This window comes from Perna viridis, chromosome 7, assembly GCF_037379345.1.
Source record: "Perna viridis isolate PV_CMFRI_1.1 ecotype Kerala chromosome 7, ASM3737934v1, whole genome shotgun sequence".
Lineage (NCBI taxonomy): Eukaryota > Metazoa > Mollusca > Bivalvia > Mytilida > Mytilidae > Perna > Perna viridis.
The window spans coordinates 7,963,696-7,986,621 of record NC_142451.1 but is presented as its reverse complement, the minus strand read 5'-3'; the positions used below and the strand labels follow the sequence as shown (position 1 = coordinate 7,986,621).

Below are 22,926 nucleotides of genomic sequence, written 5' to 3'. Positions count from 1 at the left end.
ACGTCTAACAATTAACAACAATCGTGTGTTTAGATGCGTTTGAAGCTTATCCCGATTCTGTCCTTTTATCTTATCATTATATTTGCTATATGACAATTATTTGAGGGATAAAAATTCAAACAATCGATGTAAATTGATTCAGTACATGAGTACTTTGATATAGTACGTTCCTCCTCTTGTTACACATGTGTGTCTGAGTGAATAAAGAATTTAAACTTATAAGTGCTATCCAATTAGACGCAAGCATTAAGAAGTAATACAAACGCTTAACACGAAAGCCATAATAGTGTTAATGATAAAGTTTTGATATTTATCTGCATGCAACGCGCGATGAATTTGGAGGTGAATAACCAACCAAAACCATGAAATACTTTAAGTGAGATATCGTAAGCAGTAGATTCGTAACAACATTATTTTTGCTGGTGGAGAGTCATAGATGTTATATATTTACTATTTCATATAAAGAGTTGTACCACAAGAAAGAAATTCAAATTTCGAAAGAAATTCAAAGGCGGAAGAAGTAGAAACAGGTGAGTAATTAGCAAAACCAGAGATTCATTTGAACCACCGAAAACAGAAGCGCAGTTTTCATTGTCCCCTACACTCATGAAGATTACCGACAACCAACAACTAAATGTTTTCATGTTATTCGAATACTACATATTAAGTTTTTATTTTGTACTGTTTGTGTTTGTCTTGTTTTTTTTCTATTCATTTTGTTACAGTATATCATTTCAACAAAAGGTTACCAAATACAAACACAAACGCGCTTATGATAAATTAAAGTCGACAAAAGACGTCGGAACGGATGGTTTAGTCTACAAACTACGAACTGATTCCATTATAAAGGTTGTACCAGCCAGACTTTTATTAATACGATCATCATGACGTTCCTCTTTCTGCAGAATGGAAATAAATTAACCAGCAGTACAAATTATAAGCAGGTATTTTAAAACATTAATAGAACTTAGCAAGTTTTTTTTCCTCTCTTGTTTTGAAACATTGAACCGTTAAGTTAGTACACGACAGATATTAAAATCTTGAGATGTTCAGTAAGTAAATGTTATCAAAGACTTCCTTCTCCCAACAAGCAAGCAAGTGGTACTCTGTGTGAGCGATGACAAATAAATACAATGGTGTTCTGAAATATACAACCGCACAAAATTTCCAGCGCGTGCTTGAATAATGGAGGTGAGCAGTAAAAAATACAATACAATACCATTGACCTTTTCTATTTCCAGAATTTTCTACTTACAAAACGGTATTTTGTCTGCGACTGAATTTCATAGATACGTTGTACTTCTGATCAAGTATGACCATGCACATTTTTCTACTGTTGATGTACCGATGGGTTGACACAATATATGTTCCGTATAGATGATAATATCACTTTGAAGTGACTTAAACCCTTTGTAAAAGACGATACACCTAGATATAAATGTGTAGTTCTTGGTAAAGATTCCTCATATATTGTAAAAACGATTCCAAATCATCTTCCAATTGTACTAAAATAGTTGTTTTCAAAATGCTGGAACTTTTTATCGTATTTTTAAACATTTTGTCCAGTTGCGTGGACGCGTTTTTCAACAAACGGTCGGCATTGCAATGGGAAAAAATTGTGCTCCTCTACTTGCTGACTTGTTCCTTTACTCTTATGAAGTTGACTTTATGGTTGATCTGATCAAAAAGTAGGAAAGTCGTTTAGCTAGATCATTTCATCTGAGATAAAAGATACTATAGACACTGTGAATGAGCCTCATATCTTCACCTACACTTAGAGATCGATTGAACAGGAAAACTATTTACCAAACTATACGACAAATTAAACTCGATGACTTTTCATTCCGTATTGTCAACTTTCCTTTCATCTATGGCAACTTCCCCTAAGCACCTACGTATGGAGTTTTCATATCACAACTTATACGTTATGCCAGAGCTTGTCGTAACTACGCAGACTTTTTGTACCGCGCTAGACTTCTTACAATTAGGCTTCTGGAATAGGGTTATGCTGCTACAAGTTGAAGTCATCACTTCAGATGTTTAATGGTCGTCATCTTGAACTCGTGGATCGTTACGTTATATCCATCTGCACCACGAAAACTGATTTATAGAAGATAATTATGTGGTCTGAACATGACATATTTTGTCTAAAAACCAGCTTCTTCATCGCAAAGGCATGTGTTAACAGGCTTAATTCTTTTCAGGATTACATTTAGGATTTTTGCTAGGAACAGAAAGTAGAGTAATTCCTCTCAAGATTTTACAGTCACCTAAATCTCCTTTCTTCGGCCGCTTTATTATATGTCCATGTTTCAGTTGGTACATTTTCTTCATTTTAGATTTTATTTTTCCAAGCAGATTGAACATGTCTACTTATACATTGTTGTCTTCTTTGATGGACTCTGCAGGGACATTTGGACTTGCTGCTTTTCCATTTCTAGTAGGACGATAGCTCTTTTTTTTCCAATTAAGTTTGTTGGTCTATTGGTATTGATGTTGAGTGTAGTTTCTCTTGGTGTAATGACTGGTAGGTCTGTTGCACAAGTTGATTAAGCAGTTCTTCATAATTTTCTTTCCACCTGTCTAATTGTGTTTTTTAGTAAGAACCTCTCCTTACTTGTTTGATTTACAGGTTTTTTTGGCTGTTCGTTTATTCCCTGCAAACTTTTTGTGAAGTAGAATTCTTTCATATTTCTCTTGCCTGCTGCTGCTTCGGCTTCCTTTGTCAGGTTATCAAAAGCTCTTTCGATCTTTCTTACCTGACCTTATAACCTCTTTGTGCTTCTTGTTATACTACGTTTGAGCTAATGTGTTTGTTGCCGTAGTCATACAGTTGTTATAGGCTGGATTTCTATTTTGTTCTCTCCTTGATCTTATGTAATGGGTGTCTAAACTAATCCAATCTTTGTGTTGTTGTCTTGCCTAACACATGGTCACATATCGCCTTCCGTACAATTCTTGTATTTTCCCACTGTTGTTCACTAAAATTTCTTCATCAAGTATAAATCTGGTTTGGAGTGCCTGGTTAGATAGTTCCTAATGATATTCCTGTTTGTCTATGAGGAGGTATGTTTTATATTTATGACATGTCTTAGTATTGTTGGTTTGGTTGTTTATGAATTTTAGTCTAATTTCGCCAATAAGTAATTGGTGATCTGATTCATTGTCTGTCGCTCTTTTGTTTTTAACATTCTGAAGTGGTGTTCGGAAGATGCTACTGATACAGGTGTGATCTATTTAGTTTTCTGTTTGGTGGTCTGGTGATATCCATGTTACTTTATGCATTATTTTGTTACTCCAATAAACAAGGTGATAAAGATACAGAAGTCTAAAAGATTTCACTGTTTCCATTCATCATTCCGAAACCTTCTTTTCCTATACCGTCCCGTGCAGGTCCGAGTGTCAAAAGAATAGGCCTGCGACAGCGCTAAGCTTGACGTAAAAGGCGACTAAATAGTGCTTAGAAACCTAGCCGGGGGTTAGACGCTCTGCCCACACAGCACCATAGTGGTGCACTGTGTTGGGAAAGATGCCACGTTCCTCGCATGTTAAAGAACCCTGCTGTGGTATTTGATAGGAGTAGGAACCTTTGCGCTACGCCACAGGAGGCTAAATTGCCCGACCCTACCCATCCCTCCCTTTCATCTTGGGGCAATTCAAATTTGTCGACCCTATTATCCTTGTGTCCCATCCCATTTTTTGTTTCATGTTCATTTTATCATCCATTTCATGTTCATCGTCTGAATATAGCTGAAATATTGCTGCTCGGACGTTAAACCCCAACAATCAATCAACCAATCTTTTCCTATATCAACTAATGCCCGGTACTATTATTTTCTATTTTAACACTTAGATCTGCCATCAATAATATGAGTCTGTCTTTCTTTTTTTTTATTGCATGATATCACAAGAACTGGTGATAATATGAAAGTCACCTTTAAAAGGGTGCTGCAACCTTCCAAAAGGCGTCAAAAAACAACAAATTTTTCCCGATTTGATTCACGGATAGTACTGTTCAGACAGTTATATATACATGTATGAATGATATACTGAATCGTATACCCCAACTTAAGTATTGACTTGCCGATTATATGTAATCTGTTTACATTAACATGTCGTTTAATGACAAAACTGTCAGTCCATAGACGTCAATTTTCATCGTGGGGAGAATGCTTAGACAACTAAGACGCTAGGAGAAAGCGTACCCACATAGAACCAACCGACCATAAACAGCGAAAAACGATTTCCCATATTTTTGTTTTGTGTCTCTGAACGATACACAAAGTAACTGTTTATTAACAATCCTAAAACTAATAATGATTTGGTTCTTTCCTCCAAATAAAGGCGTTCGTCTTTATCTAGGTACCGCTCACACAATAATCTATCAAAATTGAAAAAATCTCGATGTTACACAGTCCCGTCGATCTGGCCAACTTACTATAGCGTCAACAATACGTGATTTGTCTAAAATTTCATATATCATCTTTGTATCTACTTAGAACTGCATCTCTAGTATTTGTGACATACAATACGTGATATGTTTAAAATTTTTCATATCATCTTAGCATCTACTTTGCTCTGCACCTGTAGTAAATGTGACAGTTTTGCTAACGTTCACAGATACCGATACATTCATTTTACTTCCGACATGAAACTATATACAAATACTTGAGAATTTTAATATGTTCTTCCGAAAATGAACATTTGTTAGTGCAGACATGATCAAACTTAAGGCAAAGAAAGCTTAGAAAGTATTCAACCTCAACCGTCACGGCATGTCGACGTTTTTGTACATAGATATTTGATACGGATGTACAATTTGTATATACCGTAAAAAAGTTTCTTACACATTATATATAAAAACAAGAGGCTCCCAGGAGCCTGAATCGCCCACCTGGTTGAATTTTGCATTTCAAAGGCAATAAATTTGACAAGAAGTTGTCCAACAATTTTGACTCAAGAAGTCTTTGGTAGGGCTTATCATAAGGATCATTTCAACAATTCAAAGTTTCTTTTAATTTATCATAATTTTCAAGATAATGACCGAAAACTGTTAAAAAAAGTCATTTTTCCCCTTTCAAGGGCAATAACTCTTACAAGGAGTCATCTGACAACTTTTATTCCTGAAGACTTTTGTAGTCCTAATAATAAGGATCATTTCAGCTATTGAAAGAATTTGGGTAAACCAAACGGTTTTGGAGATATATGCGAAAAACTACTGTCTTACCGCTATGTTCTATTTTTAGTAACGGCGGCCATGTTTTTCGACGAATCAAAAATCCCCACATCAGTTCTATGCAGGATACCCCAAGGAGCATTTATACCATGTTTGGTTCTAATCAGTCAAGTAGTTTCAGAGAAGAGTTTTGTATAATTGTTAACGACGACGGACGCCAAATGATGGCAAAAGCTCACATGGACTTTGGCTAGGTGAGCTAAAAAGTTGGATTCATTTTAGATGAATTGAGTAGGCCTATTAACTTAGCCCTGAAATACTTGTTATCTAAGGAACTATGCAGTATACAATGATCATTTATGTGACTGGTTATAGAGTAAAACCAACGATGTACATATTTTTGTAGGACATTTCCGTGCTTTCCGACTGTAAATTCCTACTTTTAGTATACTTCACCGTTACTTCCACTGTTGATAACCTGTTGTCTACATCCGAGGCAAAAACAGTTTATCTTTATAACTGATTTTGGACCCTCATATTTTGTAAGAATAATTCAAGACTTGTACCTTTATATGTTTGATATTCACAACTTTCTTTGAAGACGACGCGTCTTCTGGTTTGTTAACCCATTACAACGTTATAATAATGGTTTTGTATTTGTAAAAAAATGTTGGCACTCAATACAGGCTACACTTTCAGATTCCTTCATATTTTGCATTTAACGGTGTAATTTTATATGAAACGTAAACACCACTTGCTATATTAAGATATATATCTTTTGAGTGACTTTAGGCAGTCTAAGAGATTTCTTTTATTTCTAAATAGTTAAAACATGTACTAGTACGAGTGATGGTGCCTATATTTAAACTACCTTTTTTTGTTCTATTTTGCCTTCGTATTTTAGGTCGATTGTGAAAATGTGTAAAACAAACCATAGCTATGTGATCACCGGGTTCCGATATGTTCCAGATGGTGGCAAAGACATATAGGAGGGAGGGGTTTATAAGATTAATATTTATTTCACACTATTTACATGGTCTATTAAACGATCCAATTCATTGTTTAGAATGTTTCCTGTATCACTGTTCAGGTGTTTAGAATCAACTAGATTCCCATTTGTGAAAACAGTCTCATAACATTTGTTTTCGAATGTGTAGTTCTTATTTTCAACGTCGCTTGTAGAAAGAGTCGCCTCTACGTTTCCAAGCAAATCACAGATAGACGAGCGTGAGGAGTTCGAAGAGTCCTGATCATCCTGGTCACTATTAGTGGTACTTTGTTGCAGTATATTCAAAATGTCACTCTCATTTGCATCTTTGTAATCCATGGGTTCATCATTACAATTTTCATCTTGTAAAGAATTTTCATTTAGTTGATTAGCACACAATATAGACTCAGAAATATCCTTCTCGGGTAATAGCTCACTACCAGTCGAGACACTTTCACCTTCTTTACTCACTGGTACCTCAGAATATACATTACTTTGGGCTCGTTCTTTCCTTTCCAAATCAAAAAAAGGATAACATGTTCTACTTTGATCAGAAACTGCCTGTTGTTCTTCGGACTCATATGGTAAGACAACGTTATCATAATTGTCACTAGACACTGTTATTCTGAACCTTGGCTTATTAAGGACATCATATTCATCATCAAAGCTTTCTTGATAAATATTGTTATTGTCTGGAAAAGAGCTTTTTGATTTGCGAAAGAGAACCTGCTGAGCCTTGCTCCGATGAATGCCATCCATATTCTTGTGAGCACCCCCGACGCTATCGTAACTGACGTCATCAGTAATTTCATACATGTGTTCCACCTCTTCCGCTTCTTCCGAAGCTTCCAGATTGTCTGACAAACAGTCCACCTTTGGAGGCTTATGTGCCCGTGGGCTGTGAACCATGTCGTACTCATCTTCAGGAGTTTCTTCATAGGGATCTTCCTCACTGTCGTCGAATGCGGGAGCTCGCTGTAATTTTTTCATACTCGGTCGCTTGTTGCTTGGAAGAGGAGGCGGAACGTTGTTATTCAGATTTTGTCTATTTTCTGATGTACTTTCACTGACGGTGTCTTCCGCTAAACTGTAAATGTCTTCCGTCGGTTCAGCAGTAGCGTATTCACTGTCTTCCTCAGCTTCAACTCGGCCCGAGGTTGGCTCTGAATCAACCGATATACGTTTCAAATCAGTCTTAGGTAGCTCTGGTGTAGACAGTTTACCTCCATTTGCTATAATATCGTTTTCTTTCGTAATTTGTGGCTTTTCTTTCATCCATTCTTCGTTTATTTGTTCTATCCTTGATTTGTTTATGTTTCGAGCTCGCCCTACTAAAAACTTTATATTGCTAGATCCTTCAATTGAACACGATGTTGCCGCATCTTCAACTTCCTCATAAAATACACCTCGATCATCCTTGCGTAACCTTCTCTTTCTGTAAAAATGTCTGAAATAAAGATGTGTATATGTTATGTCATGATATATCCTGACAAGGACTTGCGAACTGAAATCGTAAACAAAACTCATGTGAACTATCCAAGCCACGCTAAATCATTTCTTACCTGTTCTTTTTAGAGTGTAAAGACTGTTTTTTTTTTGTCATATAGTTTACATTTAATTGTTTCCGCAATGGGTTTCTAAATGATTTTATTTTCAATTAATCTTTGAAATATAGATCTGCGGAGTAAGGCAATTTACAAAAGTGTTAAATTTCAATATTTTCTCAAATAGATTTAGGTTCAAATTATACATACTTGGCTACTACAATACTACAACAGCTTCCGAATATGAGAACAACGAGGATGGACATTCCAGCTACCAAATCTGGCAAGTATAAAAAATTATTAATCACTAAGTCAAGTACACCATGGTGTGACCTAGATTTACTTAAAGTCAACGCAAAAAAATGCTATTAAAATTGTAGACTTCTATAGATGTAATCTCGTTAATGGACGATATTTATAATCGAAAGCCTTAGGGAATTCCGATTCAAAGACGACAAATAACAATATTAACATCGGCCTAAAAAATACCGAAGCATCAAAAACGAAAATCGAAATACGTGAAAAAAAAGTGGAAAAAAGGAATCAGAGAGACATACACAATGTATACAACCAAAGATAATGAAAACCATACAGTACAAAAAAAAGCATATGTAATTCAAACTCCGTGAAAATGAGAGTGATAAAAGGTGCTACGGAAGGGTAAGCATGTCCCGATCAGCCAACTATCACATTTCAAGAGAGTAAGAGTCAAAACCATTAAAGTTCTCTGCCTTTCTAGAAATGCAAAACCAAAAGAGTTTCTGCTGAACTTCATTTCTACAGAAGAAGAAAACTATGAAAAAAGATGAAGCAGTCCCACTTTTTTTTTTTAGATAATTCGCTAGTTATTATCTGAAACACGTCATATAGAGCACAGAGTGCATATTATTCTTCATTTATAACAGGTCTTGAATGAAGGATTGTCTTTTCCCACTTTTTATGCAGGATATTCTTATCACTTCCACTGGTGGGAAAAAAGCGATGTTTGTAACATCACATAGGAATCTGAATATATTAAGGGATATTGTCAAGCAGGATGATCTGAATTGTGGAAAGATTATCGTCAATCCCATAAAAGATTCCAATGATTACAACTCAGTATCATCACTCTCAACAGATTTTTAATGTACAATCGGACTCTTGAAAATTGTCGCATGTTAATGTCGATTGTTCTAATTGGCGTACTTACAATGTAAAACAGAACAGGACACGTAACCCTGTAAGGAGTGCACTTCGGGCGAATATACATTTATAACCATTTAAGAAAATGAAAAATACCTTGAATTAATCTAGGCCTTATAATAGATATCATCCGAAACAATTTGTATTGTGGAAAACAAAATGGGCGTGTTGATTTTTTTCTCTATGAAGATTTCTTTGTGAAAATGAACATTTCTGAGTGCCAAAATACTTCTGAAAAGTGATTAATACTGCATTTATGAGTGGGAAGAAGAAACAAAATGCTGGAAAAAGAGAAAAAACTTCTAAAGATCACAATGAAAATGCTGACATTAATAATCCAAGTAAGATAAACACCTATATGCAACCTATGCCACAGTCCACCATGAGTCACGGGCCCGACTCAAATGCAAAAATGGATTCTCTCATCAATAAAATCGAACAAATGTCTACAAAACTTTACATTTTAGACAAACTGAGCGAAAAACTGAACAAATTCGAAAACACAATGAGTAGCCTGGCCAAAAATGTCGACAAAATTACAAACCGTGTGAACGAAATAGAAACAAGAGGCTCCCAGGAGCCTGAATCGCTCACCTGGTTAAATTTTTTCCTTTTAAGGGCAATAACTCTAACAATGTGTTTGTAATGAAAATTAGTTCTTGGGTCGAGCGGTCAAATGTTACAACAAACCAGCATGTGTAAAAATAAACACTTTTACTATGATCGAGTAAGATTTTGGTTAAACCTAACCGTTTTGGAGATATATGCAAAAATCTGATGTCTGACCCCAATTTTAAATTTTTAGTAAGAGCGGCCATGCTTTATAACAGATCAAAAATCCAAACAGTCATTTTGGTGAGGATAACCTTTAAAACAAAAATACCAACTTTCATTGAATTCTGTACAGTAGTTTCTTAGGAGAAGATTTTTTAAAACAATAACATTAAAACAGCAAAAAACGTCCAAAAAGGGCAATAACTCCAACATGGATCAACAGATTTTCACCAAAGCTTGACCACAGATAGATCTCATCAAGCTGAACACTTTTATCTGTGTCAGAATTTGGCTAAACCTAACGGTTTTGGAGATATATGCGAAAAACTACTGTCTGACCCCTACGTTCTATTTTTAGTAATGACGGTCATGTTTATCGATGGATCAAAAGTCCCCATACCAGTTCTATGCAGGATACCCCAAGAAACATTCAAGTTTGGTTCCAATTAGTCAGAAGGTGTCAGAGGAGAAAATTTTTGAAAGAAATAACATTCAAAATAGCAAAAAACGTCGAAAAGGGCAATAAATCCAACATGGCTTAACATATCATAATAAAAATTTGACCACAGATAGATCTCATCATGCTGAATACTTTTACTCTGTGTCAAAATTGGCTAAACCTAACGGTTTTGGAGATTTATGCGAAAAACTACTGTCTGACCCCTATGTTCTATTTTTAGTAACGGCGGCCATGTTTTTCGACGGATCAAAAATCCTCACATCTGTTCTATGCACAATACCCTAAGGAACATTCAAAGTAAGTTTGGTTCCAATTGGTCAAGTGGTGTCAGAGAAGAAGTTTTGAAAAATTGTTAACGACGACGGACGCCAAGTGATGGCAATAGCTCACATGGTCTTCGGCCAGGTGAGCTGAAAAATATGGAATTCATGAACGAAAAATTTGAACAAAACCAAACTGATTGTAAAACTATGACATCTTCGATCGCCACCCTACAGACCGAACACGACGACGTATCAGAAGATGTGGATAAACTTAGAACCGATTTAGATAACCTTTTTGAAAGACATCTTGACTTACAAACAAGGTCAATGCGGGAAAATTTAGTCTTTACAGAAAGCCCTGTCGAAGGTGAAACCGAAGACACTGAAGAAGTTATCAAAAATTTTATGACTAACAAAATGCAAATGGAAAGCCCTATCGAATTCCATAGAGCTCATCGTTTTGGTAAAGAGTACGGTGTCAAAGACCCACCAAACGGCCGTACATTGTACGCAACCAGACCTATAGTATATCGATTTAAATGCTATAAAGATCTTGAAACAGTTCGAAGTGCCGCTGCCAATTTACAAGGAACCCGATTCGGTGTAAATGAGCAGTACCCAAAGGAAATTAATGACTGTCGGAAAGTTCTATGGCCTTTCTACAAGGAAGCTAAAAATCAACGGAAAAAAACTCATTAATTGATGGTAGTGAATTTGTTCCACCAATTACGAGCGGAGCCGATATGGAAACAAATGAGAGACTCCAATCCCGTGAACAAGGAACCCGACCTAAGTTTGAATTTCAACCAACTCGAGGACCTCGCAGAGGACCCCGGAGACAGATATAATCCTGTCAAGGAGGATCCACGGTTAACAGACAGTGTTATGACGAGACCAACTCTACCGTAACTGAATTTCATTATGAAAACCTTGTCAATAATAACAATGTATTTTTTCTTGAACAGTGTTTACACTTCTTAGTCTTAAACGTTTGTGGTGTTAAAAATAGAATTTTATACCTTGAGTTTAGAGATCGTCTAAACGAAAATAATATTATTTGTTTAATAGATTCCAAATTATATGACTTTGATGTTATAAATTTAGATAATTTTGCATTTTTCTACAAAAATAGAAAAACTTGTTCGTATCATAAATCTGGTGGTATTATTGTCGGTTGTAAAAAGAAGTTTGAAAACCATATAGTTCCGATCGAGACAAACTGCCCATACATTTATTGGCTCAAGTTGAATAAAAATCTTGTAAATTTGTCTAATGGTGTTGTGTGTGGATTAATTTACATTTCACCTGAAAATTCTCGATATGCATCAAATGATGCATTCAATGAGATTGAATTAGAATTTCAAATTTTGTAAAAGGAGTTCTTAAACATTGTTCTTTTTGGCGATTTCAATAGTAGAACTGGTAATTTCCCAGTCTATTACATTTCTAGAGAGACAGAAAATAGTAATTTTGATTATGAATTTTCTTTTTGTGAACCGTTTTCTGATATACAGGAATTAGACATTTTGAATATCCCAAGAGATAGAATTTCAGTAGACAAAACTAGATTCTTAAAGATCAGTTAGCTCAATTGTGTTTATCTCAGATAAAGGAATCTCCAAAATGTCTTTGTTATAGAATATACAAAAAAATGTTCAGTTTCAAATAACATCTTGAATTATTACTAGATAATTTGTTATTTACTCTATGCAAATTTAGATGCGGTAGTCACCGTTTGCCAATCGAAACAGGAAGGTGGCAAGTCGTTCCTAGGAACGATAGACCCTGTCAACTTTGCGACTCGAGTGACATCGGTGACGAATTCCATTACATCCTATCTTGCAAATATTTTCCTTTAGTTAGGAGAAAATTGCTTCCTGATTATTGTTGGAAAAATCCTAATATTTTTAAGTTTGATAATCTATTCAACACAGCAAATATTATAGTTTTAGAAAAATTAAGCAGATCTGTAAAGTTGATAAATATGAAAGTCAGTCCTCCTGGTTAATCTGCTAAATTTATTACGTATTGTATTTTTCAAACATGCACACATGTATATATAATTGTTATACATTATTGTATATATGTTTCTCTTTAACTATGTAATATGTAGTTTATGAGAATAAAGTTCATTCATTCATAGTGAAAGTAGTGAATGATTTTATGTTCTATTGAGAAATCATATTGTTTGGAGATAATTGTACCTCGTTATAATACAAATCGATTCATTATTTCTTTTATTGCACGCAGTAGAATGTGACGTCATCACCGTCCACTGCAATCTGACAAAACAACTAATTAAGCAATACCTTCATTTATGTCTTGAATAATGGTAGGAAATGGCGTCTGTTGAACATTCGGTCCTTTTGTTTGGTAAACAATGTCAGAACTGTTGGCGGTCATATTACCTGTAATAGATTACATGTACTATTTCTATAAAATTATATAGTTATGGTATTGCAATATTTACGAATAAATTAAATTTGGTATATTCACTGTGTGAAAAATCCCACGATATTTACACTTTAATCCTCAGGCTCCATCTACATTGGACATAAATGAGTATTGTATTCGGAAACAAATACATAAACATGTAACTTCTTACTACTATTTCTTTAAAAGGATTCAGCATGCAGTTTTTAATATCATGCAGTATAAGTATTTATCACCGGGTCCTATACACTGGTTTGTTCTAGAACATAAAACCAAGCATTTTATGTTTTATAATCAAAACACGAACAGAGGAATTAGAGACGGTCTACAAAACAGAAAGAAAATTCAATTACATATTAAGATTAAAACAACGGAAACAAGACAGGACACAAAAAAAACTAAAACACTTGTAATATGAACTCCAATAAAAAAAAAAAAAATATGGTAATAAAAAAAAAAAAAAAAAAAGAAAAGAAAAAAAAGATGCTCCTGAAGAGTAAACACTTCATATCCTACAGTTGCTACCCGTACCATTGCTAGAAAGTACAAACCGAAAAAACATGAACGACTGCAAGGTAGGGAAATCTCAGAGGCTCGAGGGTTAATCTGTTTTCCGCCGACTTAGAGAACAATTACATCTTGCCCAAGGGTGCATGAGCAAATTTTTGATCTTGCATGAGAGAAAAAACGGGTGTTTGATTCTGTCAAGTACCTGGTGCAGCCAGCTGATCGTGCAGGCCAGTTACAGATGTAAAATTTAGGCAACTTCAAAACAGTATAAACTAATAATCAATCATCGTTTTTTTCTCGATAAAGAAATTATTGAAACACATATTCGATATTGGTAAGATATTATCGTTCAATCATTCTTTATGCAATGGTACCATTTTTTTACGGAAATCTCGCGCAGCTAAAAATAGGTGTTGTCTTGTCTCTTTAATGTTTTTTTTGTTTGTTTGTTGGGGTTTAACGTCCAAGCAGCTATATATCAGCTATATTCGGACGATGAACATGGAATGGATGATAAAATGAACATAATATGATGATGAAATGAAAAAAAAGGATGGGACACAAGGATAATAGGGTCGACAAATTTTGATTGCCACTAGAAAAACGGGGGTAAGGTCGGGCAATTTCGCCTCCTGTGGCGGAGCGCAAAGTTTCCTACTCCTATCGAATACCACAGTAGGGTTCTTTAACATGCGAGGAACGTGACATCTTGCCCAACATGATGCACTACTATGGTTTGCGGTCAGGTTTTCCGTATTATAGCCTGACAACCCCAGCATGTAACATGCCAGGGGTACCCCATTTCACCACCTGCGGCACACATCCCAGTTGCTCTGTGGGCAGAGCGCCTAGCCCCCGGCTAGGTTTCTGAGCACTATTTAGTCGCCTTTTACGACAAGCTTAGCGCTGCTGCAGGCCTATTCTTTTAACACTCGGACCTGCACGGGGCGTCTCTGAGAAAGAAACTAATTTTGCTGTCCATTGAATGTAAGTCATTTCATTCTACTGAGTTTCTTCCTAGTATGGCTTTAAAGATCAAACTTTTAATATTTTTTTTCGTTTTTCAAACGGTTTTGATGTTTTATGAAACGTAAATATATATATATGAATAATTTGTGCTAAAACACACCCGTCAGTGTTCATTCAAAATAAACTTGCCCCTAGTGGCATTTTTTTTATTAGTGAAAAAAAATGAACAACAGGAAACTAACTATAAAGCTGGTTGTATATGATAATGGTAACAGCTGTCGAAAGATATTTGTGTTAAACATTACGTTTGAAAATAAACTTCCTGTTGACACTACCATCACACAGATGTTTTGTAAATACATTTAACGTACGTCATTAATTTGGGCTGAACTTTCTGTATGCTGAAGGGTTTAGGTTTACACAGGTTTAGAATGTAAAGAAGTTAATATAAAAAAAAACTCTTTTAAAATGGGGTTGGTTAACACCGGCTCCGGATTCCGAACAGTAATAATTTTTAGTTATAACTAGTATAGTCTGCACTGGCATTGTTTGGGCGAGGATTCCGGAGATTTTGGAAACGAGGTTCAATGCTAATATTTACTCATTTTAGGGTCAAAATTGTTTAATTCCGAAAAAAAAGGAAAAAAAAAAACATTATTTCATTTTCAACATTACCTATGTCACTGATTGACTGTTTCTGGTTTCCATAGACTACTCATTTTATTCAGATATGTTTCATATTTGAACTCTCATTTGAGTTATTAAAAATCACCAAACTAATAAACTCTAGAAAATAGTCCTAATGATTAGTCTAAACGGAATTCAAAGCTTTGATAATAAATAGTAATTTAGAAACAACTACAACGGTGCTGACTTTGGAAACCGGTAAAATCACTGTCATACAGATGTCGGATGCCATTCTACAAGAGTTGGTGTTTTCATTGTTATAGTAACTTACTGATATGCCAAACTTTATGCAGCAAAGAAAAAAAAACAATTTTCAAATATTGTTTCGCGTAGAGCAGCAGCAGCATATCATACGAATCCACTAGAATCAATTAAACAAAAATCAAAGAGTAATCAAGGGAACCAAGGTTATAGCGGTAATCAAAAGAATGTAAACCAGACATGGAAAACAGACATACACAACAAAGAACATGATGTAACTAAAATCATACATACAAAGTAACAAAAGTAAATGAACAACTCGGATTCCACTAAAAACTAGGAGCATGGACCAGGTGCACCGGTAGGGTAAGCGTCCTCTGCTTTTCTAGAAACACCCGCCGAGTTGCTCATAAAAAGTCAAGTCCGGGGTAGACAAACGAGGGAAGGAAAACTAAGATCCGTTGAATACATCAGGTTTCATGGTGCTGATGGATACACCATAACGATCCACGAGTTCAAGATGACGACCATAAAACTTCTGTAGTGATGACTTCAATCTTGTAGCAACATAACCCTGTTCCAGAAGCATATTTATTAGAGCTCTAGCGCGATACAAAAAGTCTGCGTAATTTCGGCAAGCTCTGTCATAACGTAGGAGTTGTGATATGAACACTCCATACGCAGGAGCCGAAGGGATGTTGCCACAGATGAAAGGAAAGTTGAAAATTCTGAATGAAAAGTCATCACGTTTGTCGTAAAGTTTGGTCAATAATTTTCCTTTACCATCGATTTCTAAGTGTAGGTCAAGATATGAGGCTGACTTCACAGTGGCTGTAGTATCCTTTATCTCAAGTTCTTTTGGGTAGATGCGATGTATCAAATCCCCGAAATTAGGATTGTTTAAAGATAATACGTCATCTATATAGCGGAAACTGAGATTGAAGGATCTAGCCAAACGATATTCTTTCTTTCTGATCAGATCAGTTATAAAGTCAGCCTCATGAGAGTGAAGGAATAGGTCAGCAAGTAAAGGAGCACAATTTTTTTTCCATTGGAATGCCGACCGTTTGTTGAAAAACACGTCCACCACACTGGACAAATACGTTGTCGATTAAAAATTCCAGCATTTTGTAAACATCTTCCTCTGTATATTTGGAAGATGATTTGGAATTGTTTCAAAGTATGAGGAATCTCTACCAAGAACTATATATTTGTATCTAGGTGTACCATCTTGGAATTATTTCTTACAAAGTATGAGGAATCTCTACCAAGAACTATATATTTGTATCTAGGTGTACCACTTATAACACTGGTATGTAACGTATTTTTTTTCTATCCCAGGAATTGAAGGTCAAACACGTGTTTTGTGACATAATATCACATACTAGTACTTAGTTTTAAGTGGTAAAGTAAGTGGAAGGTTGAAAATAACTTTGATAAAAATCAATGCACAGTGATGTGAATATAGTTGTATTTAAATGGATATGAAACAACATTGATTTATCCATAATTTCAGCGAGGTTTATTACACGCCGACTATATAAGTATATAAACCATGTTTCCAAAAAAATTAGTTTCGGAGAAACGCCACTCTTCAACTTACCAAATGTAGCTTGGAAAATATCTGATGTACTTCCTTCACCGAGATAATGAGGAGTCTCCGTAGTTCTAATTTCCGTAGAGTTTTCAGTATTTGTTTGTAGAGATGATTGCCATGGTAACTCCGTGGTATTCATGCTGTGGTTCCCCTGTTCTTTTGTTGTTTCTTTAAAGAAAGCTAAATATTTAACAACGTTAGGCCACAATCTACAAATAATTTTAAGTGTATATATTTTTTTTCAATTCAGGCCTCTATCGTTTAGCTTATCTTGGTCTGTACTTGATAACGTTTACCTCAAATATATACGAATTAATTAATCAGTATACAAATATATATTCCATGTATCGAATTTCTGGATCCAACGCGGATCGATCATTTCTTTATTATTGTTAATGTCTTAAACGTGACATGATTACGGATGATGTTATACAAATTAAAGTGGATTTCTCGGATGAATTAAGTAGCAGTCCACCTAAGAATCATGCAGTGCGTGATTTATCGGTCAGACATTTGAACCAAATTGATTTGTAATATGTAGGATTTAATGGAAAAACATGAATTAATATAAAAAAATGAAAAATGTCTTCACTGTAACCATAGCAACGACCATTCCTTAGCAACCACCAATTTTGGGCCTAAAAACACAAAAACATCACAATTTGAATGTATTTTTTTTTATGTCTAATGGTGAAAATTTGTCAAACTACATAATTATATTAATGAAGTATGTCTTAATTTACAATAAAGTACAAAGCAGTCTGATTGGTTTAGATCTAGTTACCATAGCAACCAAAATTTTTGACAATTTGAAATGTACGAAAATAGGCTATGTTCAGACCCGTTTTGCTAACAAGAGCAAGAAGATATTAATTAAATATATGCATGGATGGATGTGTAGTAGGTGCTCTCCACAGAAACATATTAAAAATAAAAATATGTAGCATATCTGATTTTTGCTCATCTGGGCCCAAAATCACCCCCTGTAAGGACTTTTCTTCTTAACGTTTTTCATACAAACTTTGTCCAGACCATAACTTTTTTGTCTTTTAAACTAGACTTCTAATATTTGGTATGTTGGTATATCCTCTCAGGGTAGATTGTTGCATACCAGAATGGGAGACTTATGGCCTTGACCTTTAACCTCAAGGTCAAATAACATACAAATTTTGGCAAAACACGATACATAATTTTGTCTGTGCCATTATTTTTTTGGTCTTTTTACTTAGATTTATGATCTTTGGCATTTAAGTATATCACATCAAGGCAGGGAGTAATGTTTTAGGTAGGTGAACTTTGACCTTGACCTTTGGCCCCGAGGACAAATAACATAAAAGTTAAAAAAGGCAAAATACCATAAAAAACTTTGTCTTGGCCATATTGTTTTTTGTCTTTTTACCAAGATATCTGATTTTTGGTATGTAAGTAAATCACATTAAGGTAGAGTCACACCAAGGTTGAGTGTCATGTACCAAGGTGTGTGACTTTTGAACATGACCTTTGACCTTATGGTCAAATGACATACGCAATTTTGGCTGAAGTTAATGACTGATTTCATGCAATATTTCACCTCACAGTATGTCGTAAATGTAAAGAATCACTTGCCCTGTATCACTTGATTGTGCGTAACTCCAGTATCAGTACTAATCTTTTACATCTGTTATAGAATATGTGTCTTCTTAATTTCAATCTTTTGCAAAAATCTTTTATTAAATTTCATTTTTGTTACAATCTTTTCTATACCTGATTTAACACTCTAATTCCTTTTTTATCTAGGTCCTTCTAAATGTATTTCTCTTATAAATCTAACTACATGTCTATGTCTGTGTTCCAGCATAGTTGAATATATTGGAAAATATACAAAGGAATATGCCAAAGAAGACAAAAAACTTAATTTTTTGTTTAATTTAATTAATTTTTCACGATGTAGTACTTTTGTTATCATACCTCATTAAATATAAAAGGCAGGATTATATAACTGAAGTCATATACGGATACATTATGATATTGAATCAGCATCCAAACGAATTTTGCGACCTTTATTTTACATTTCATTGACTATATTAAAGTTTACTTCTGATCTCATGTATGGGCAATAATAATAAGTAGAAAGATCATGTAAACTTGTTGACTGTAAATTAAAGCAGTTCGCATTTTATAATTATGCAATTTATTCTTAAATGCCACGACAAGATGAAATGAATAATTTTAGGTTACCCATGTTTGGTTCTCACATAGTTTCTAGACAACTACAAGTAATAGATGTAGGGTAACAGGCCAGTAAACAAATATTTGTTGTTTTAGCTCTTCTTGCCAAAGGCCTAGTAAGCTATGCCATTACTTGGCGTTCCTCCTCATCGACAAATTTTCGAAATTCTCATCCTCTAGAAAATTGTGCACAAAATGACTGTTGGGATTTATGATCCGTGAAAAAAAAACATAGCCGTCGTTACTAGAAATAGAACGTAAGTGTCTAAAGGCATTTAAAAAAAATAACTTGAAAAAATCGTTGCCTTTAGCGTAATTCTGGCAGGGGATAATTTTGTCCAGGATTAAGAGAAAACCTATGCCGAAATTCTGCAAACGATATTTACAACTGATGTAGGAGTTATGACTCCTATAAAAGTTTTTTTGGCATTCCTCGTATGTACAACTTTGAAAATATTCTCCTCAAAAACAATTGTTCTGTATGGTGTTCCACACACTTTGCCCCGAGAGGATTTACCAACATATCAAAGATTAGAAGTCTAGGTCAAAAGACAAAAATGTTATGGTCTGGACAAAGTTTGTATGAAAAGCGTTAAGAAGAAGAAAAGTCTTTATGGGGGTGATTTAAGGTCCAAATGAGCAAAAAACAAAGATATGCTACATATTTTTATTTTTGATATGTTTCAGTGGAGAGCATCAACTACACATCCATGCATACATTTGGGTAATATCTTCTTGCTCTTGTTAGTAAAACGGGTCTGAACATAGCCTATTTTTGTATATTTCAAATTGTCAAAAATTAAGAATTTTGGTTGCTATGATAACCAGATCTTAACCAATCAGATTGGTTTTTACTTAATTGTAAATTGATTTCCATAAGACATACTTCATTACTATAATTATTTAGTTTGGTAAATTTCCACCATTAGATATAACAAAATACAATCAATTTGTGACATTTTTGTGATTATTAGGCCCTACATTGGTGGTTGCTAAGGAGTGGTTGTTGCTATGGTAACGGTGAAAACATTTTTCATTTTTTTCATTTTATTTATTGTTTTTCTTATATATCCAACTGATTTAAAGTCGATTTGGATAAAATAACTGACATCAATAAATCACTTTCAGTGAAAATTGCATGATTCTAAGGTGGACTGCTACTTAAGTTGTTTATATAAATTAATAATAAATACAATATTATGTAGCTTCTATGATTAATAGATTTGATTTTTTTCTTTTTTCGAATGAATTTTTTTCGTGACGTCATAAACGTTGATTTGTCACCTGTGATTTGAGTTATAAGGAATCATTCTTATGGTGTGGAATCGATTCAAAATTATATAATTATTTTTTTAAATTGCCACAGTGAGTTCTTGCTTGCATAACCAACTTGGGTCACTTTACTCTTGTTATAGTCCGCCTCGCTATTCATGAAACGTATTTCTAACCCAAAGTTGTCTGTATCGCATAACTTAAATAAAACCCAACAATGTCCCTCAATCGCGTATAAGTAGAAAATCCTATTCAGTAAAAGTGAGTTTTTTTTTCATATAGTTTTTAACCATATCTGTTGAAAAACAAGAACGCAAGTTGAACCACAGAGTAATTCAATGTATGTATAGACAATGTTAATTGGTGTACGCATATTTCTCATTACATCGAAAATTCTTTTTTTTTGTCGTTTAATACATCCCAGAATGTTATGTTTACTCGTTTTTTTCTTAACTTTTAATATCGCTCTAAATATCGTTACCGCGATATAAAAGCAATGTCATCTCTGTTTTTCTTGTAATGCATTCAACTTCGACAATTTTATGATTTGAAAATCAAGAAAACGCATTTAAAACATTGAAATATCATAAAAACAAACTAAATAACAACGGAACATCTTACGTATTATTGCAGTGGAATTCTCCTTTTGTTGTGAACTTGCATCTGTTTTGATTGGAAAAGTAAAATTTTGTTGGTATGCCGTGACGTCATCACCGGAACCACTCGCGACTGATGATAGAAAACAATACAAACGATAAATGGCAAAATACATGGAAGGAAACCGATTTGCATGGATGGTAGTAAAACATCATTTAAATTGCATTTTACATTTTAGATTGTTTTCTGAACTGCAAATATTCGATAAAATGCTAAATAAAATTTTTATCGACTGAATCGCCACAAATGTCAGTTGGTAACAGAATTATCATACTTTATATGCCGGGTGAACTTTTTGGATGGAAGAAACCGTATTTCACTAAATCAAACCCGACACGACAGTCTCCAGCAATTTAATTCATTTGATATTCACCCAAATCAATGATAATGTGGAGAAATTCAAAACACACAAAGCCATGTTTATATCAAACATTATTTATAAACAGATCACAAATTTAACATTCGTTAAACAAAGCAAATGACTTATTTCAAATCCATGAAATACTTCATGTACATACTTCATGTTGAAAACATTTTCCAACGTTTGAACTGTCACATTGCATGACCTTTTAACTCCGTTTGTAATTGTTGACCTTCAATGTTTGGTTTCTTGCATTTGTAAGACTTTCTACATATAAAGGGTTCTAAACGAATGTTCTACTATCAAGAATGACACACCAACATTTTGAAAAGACTCAACAGTTATTCAGAAGTATTTGAATAAGCTGTTCGTACGAATGAAACCATTTTCAAATAAAACCATATACAGTAACAATAAATTAAGAATTGACATATATAATTGCTTACCTGACCATACTGCAAAAATCCAAAACAAAAACATTGAAAGAAAAGACATCTTAACTTTTCCTTTTTTTCTTTTAAAACATGCCGTCATTTATTTGTTTACTTTTAGTGTCGCTCTTTTTAAGTCGGCCATCTTGAGCTATGAGGAAGTCTTACGCATGTAAAATTCACAAGTACATGTGATGGTCGGTTTCCGGACTCTCATCAGACAATCTACTTACATGTATCTGAGTGAGTATACTTTTTGAAATAATTATGTGCTGAAATTTTGATAATGTTATCCGGAAATGCAACATTTACATGTAAAGGAGTGTGTTTCCCTTAAGTAATTCTTACCAAATAAAACTTAAAGAAGTCACAATGAATCATTCTTACAAGAAAAAATAATGATTTGAAATAACTCTAAACACACAAAACGCTTGGTGTCGATGGTATCCTTTATATGCCAGGTTGTAAATCTTTTTTTTTATGTTTGAGGAGAAACATCGAATAGCTGCACCCAGGACATTTCTCTTCATTTCAAAAGGTCTTTCTCAGAATCATGCAAAACTTGAATGTGTAAAACTCTTGTATGATCAGAAAATATTTTCACTTGTTACAGCTCTATGTATTAATATTGATCGCAATTTAGTTGTGTTCTTTGACAGGGTTATTTGCACCAATTCGATCATTTACAGCGCATTTCAATACAGTTCATTTTATTATACTGCGTCTGTCCACCTATTCTCCGTTACTGTTAGAGTGGCGGTTTTTATATGGGTTTAAACATCATCGTGCTTGGTTCTTAGAAAGACTTGTCTTACAGTTGTTTAATTAATCACACTTGTTAGGGAAAATGTGTACATGGTCTTGATAAAATATAATGTTTAATTTAAAAACAACACAATTAATAACGATATATCCTGTCATAGTTGTTTAACGGATCCTTGATAATGTGTGTGGAAATTCTAACGGAAAATTTCTGACGATTAATTAAGTTGCTATATGTTATCAAGTTTTCCATGAATATTTTGATGACAAGAAAAGTTATGACTTTTTATTTCCTGTTTAACTGTGGAAATTAAGTGAAATTCATGGTCTTTTTTTGTAAAGGGTTTACAAGGGGCAACCTAAGAACGACCATTAAGTTGCTGCATCATAAAATCATTAATATTGAATAAATTATGTTACAATGATTTACAAAACGCGAACTTTATGGAAA

The 22,926-nt window shown here is 34.3% G+C and overlaps 2 protein-coding genes across 2 annotated transcripts in view; one reads left to right on the top strand and one right to left on the bottom strand.

Annotated features, from left to right (window-relative positions):
• Nucleotides 1-6,175: 6,175 nt before the first annotated feature.
• On the bottom strand, nt 6,176-21,871 carry LOC148611169 (uncharacterized). Its single transcript, XM_088591396.1, has 6 exons — nt 21,729-21,871; nt 20,886-20,993; nt 16,791-16,952; nt 12,697-12,795; nt 7,919-7,988; nt 6,176-7,611 (listed from the first exon to the last, which is right to left on the bottom strand). Exons 1-6 carry the CDS (start codon nt 21,814-21,816, stop codon nt 6,192-6,194), a joined length of 1,947 nt encoding a protein of 648 aa, XP_088447522.1. The 5' UTR covers nt 21,817-21,871; the 3' UTR covers nt 6,176-6,191.
• LOC148611167 (sorting nexin-4-like) overlaps nt 21,836-22,926 on the top strand; it is a 28,391-nt gene continuing 27,300 nt past the window's right edge. Inside the window, exon 1 of the mRNA XM_088591401.1 lies at nt 21,836-21,956. The gene's annotated coding sequence lies outside the window, so the exon portion shown is untranslated. The remainder of the gene's footprint in view (nt 21,957-22,926) is intronic.

Coding starts and splice junctions, on each gene's coding strand:
- LOC148611169 (XM_088591396.1), bottom strand. CDS start 21,816: ATGACGGCATGTTTTAAAAGAAAAAAAGGAAAAGTTAAGATGTCTTTT. Junction 20,994..21,728: donor GATTTTTGCAGTATGGTCAG/GTAAGCAATTAT, acceptor TTCTATCATCAG/TCGCGAGTGGTTCCGGTGAT. Junction 12,796..16,790: donor TATTTTCCAAGCTACATTTG/GTAAGTTGAAGA, acceptor AATCTATTACAG/GTAATATGACCGCCAACAGT.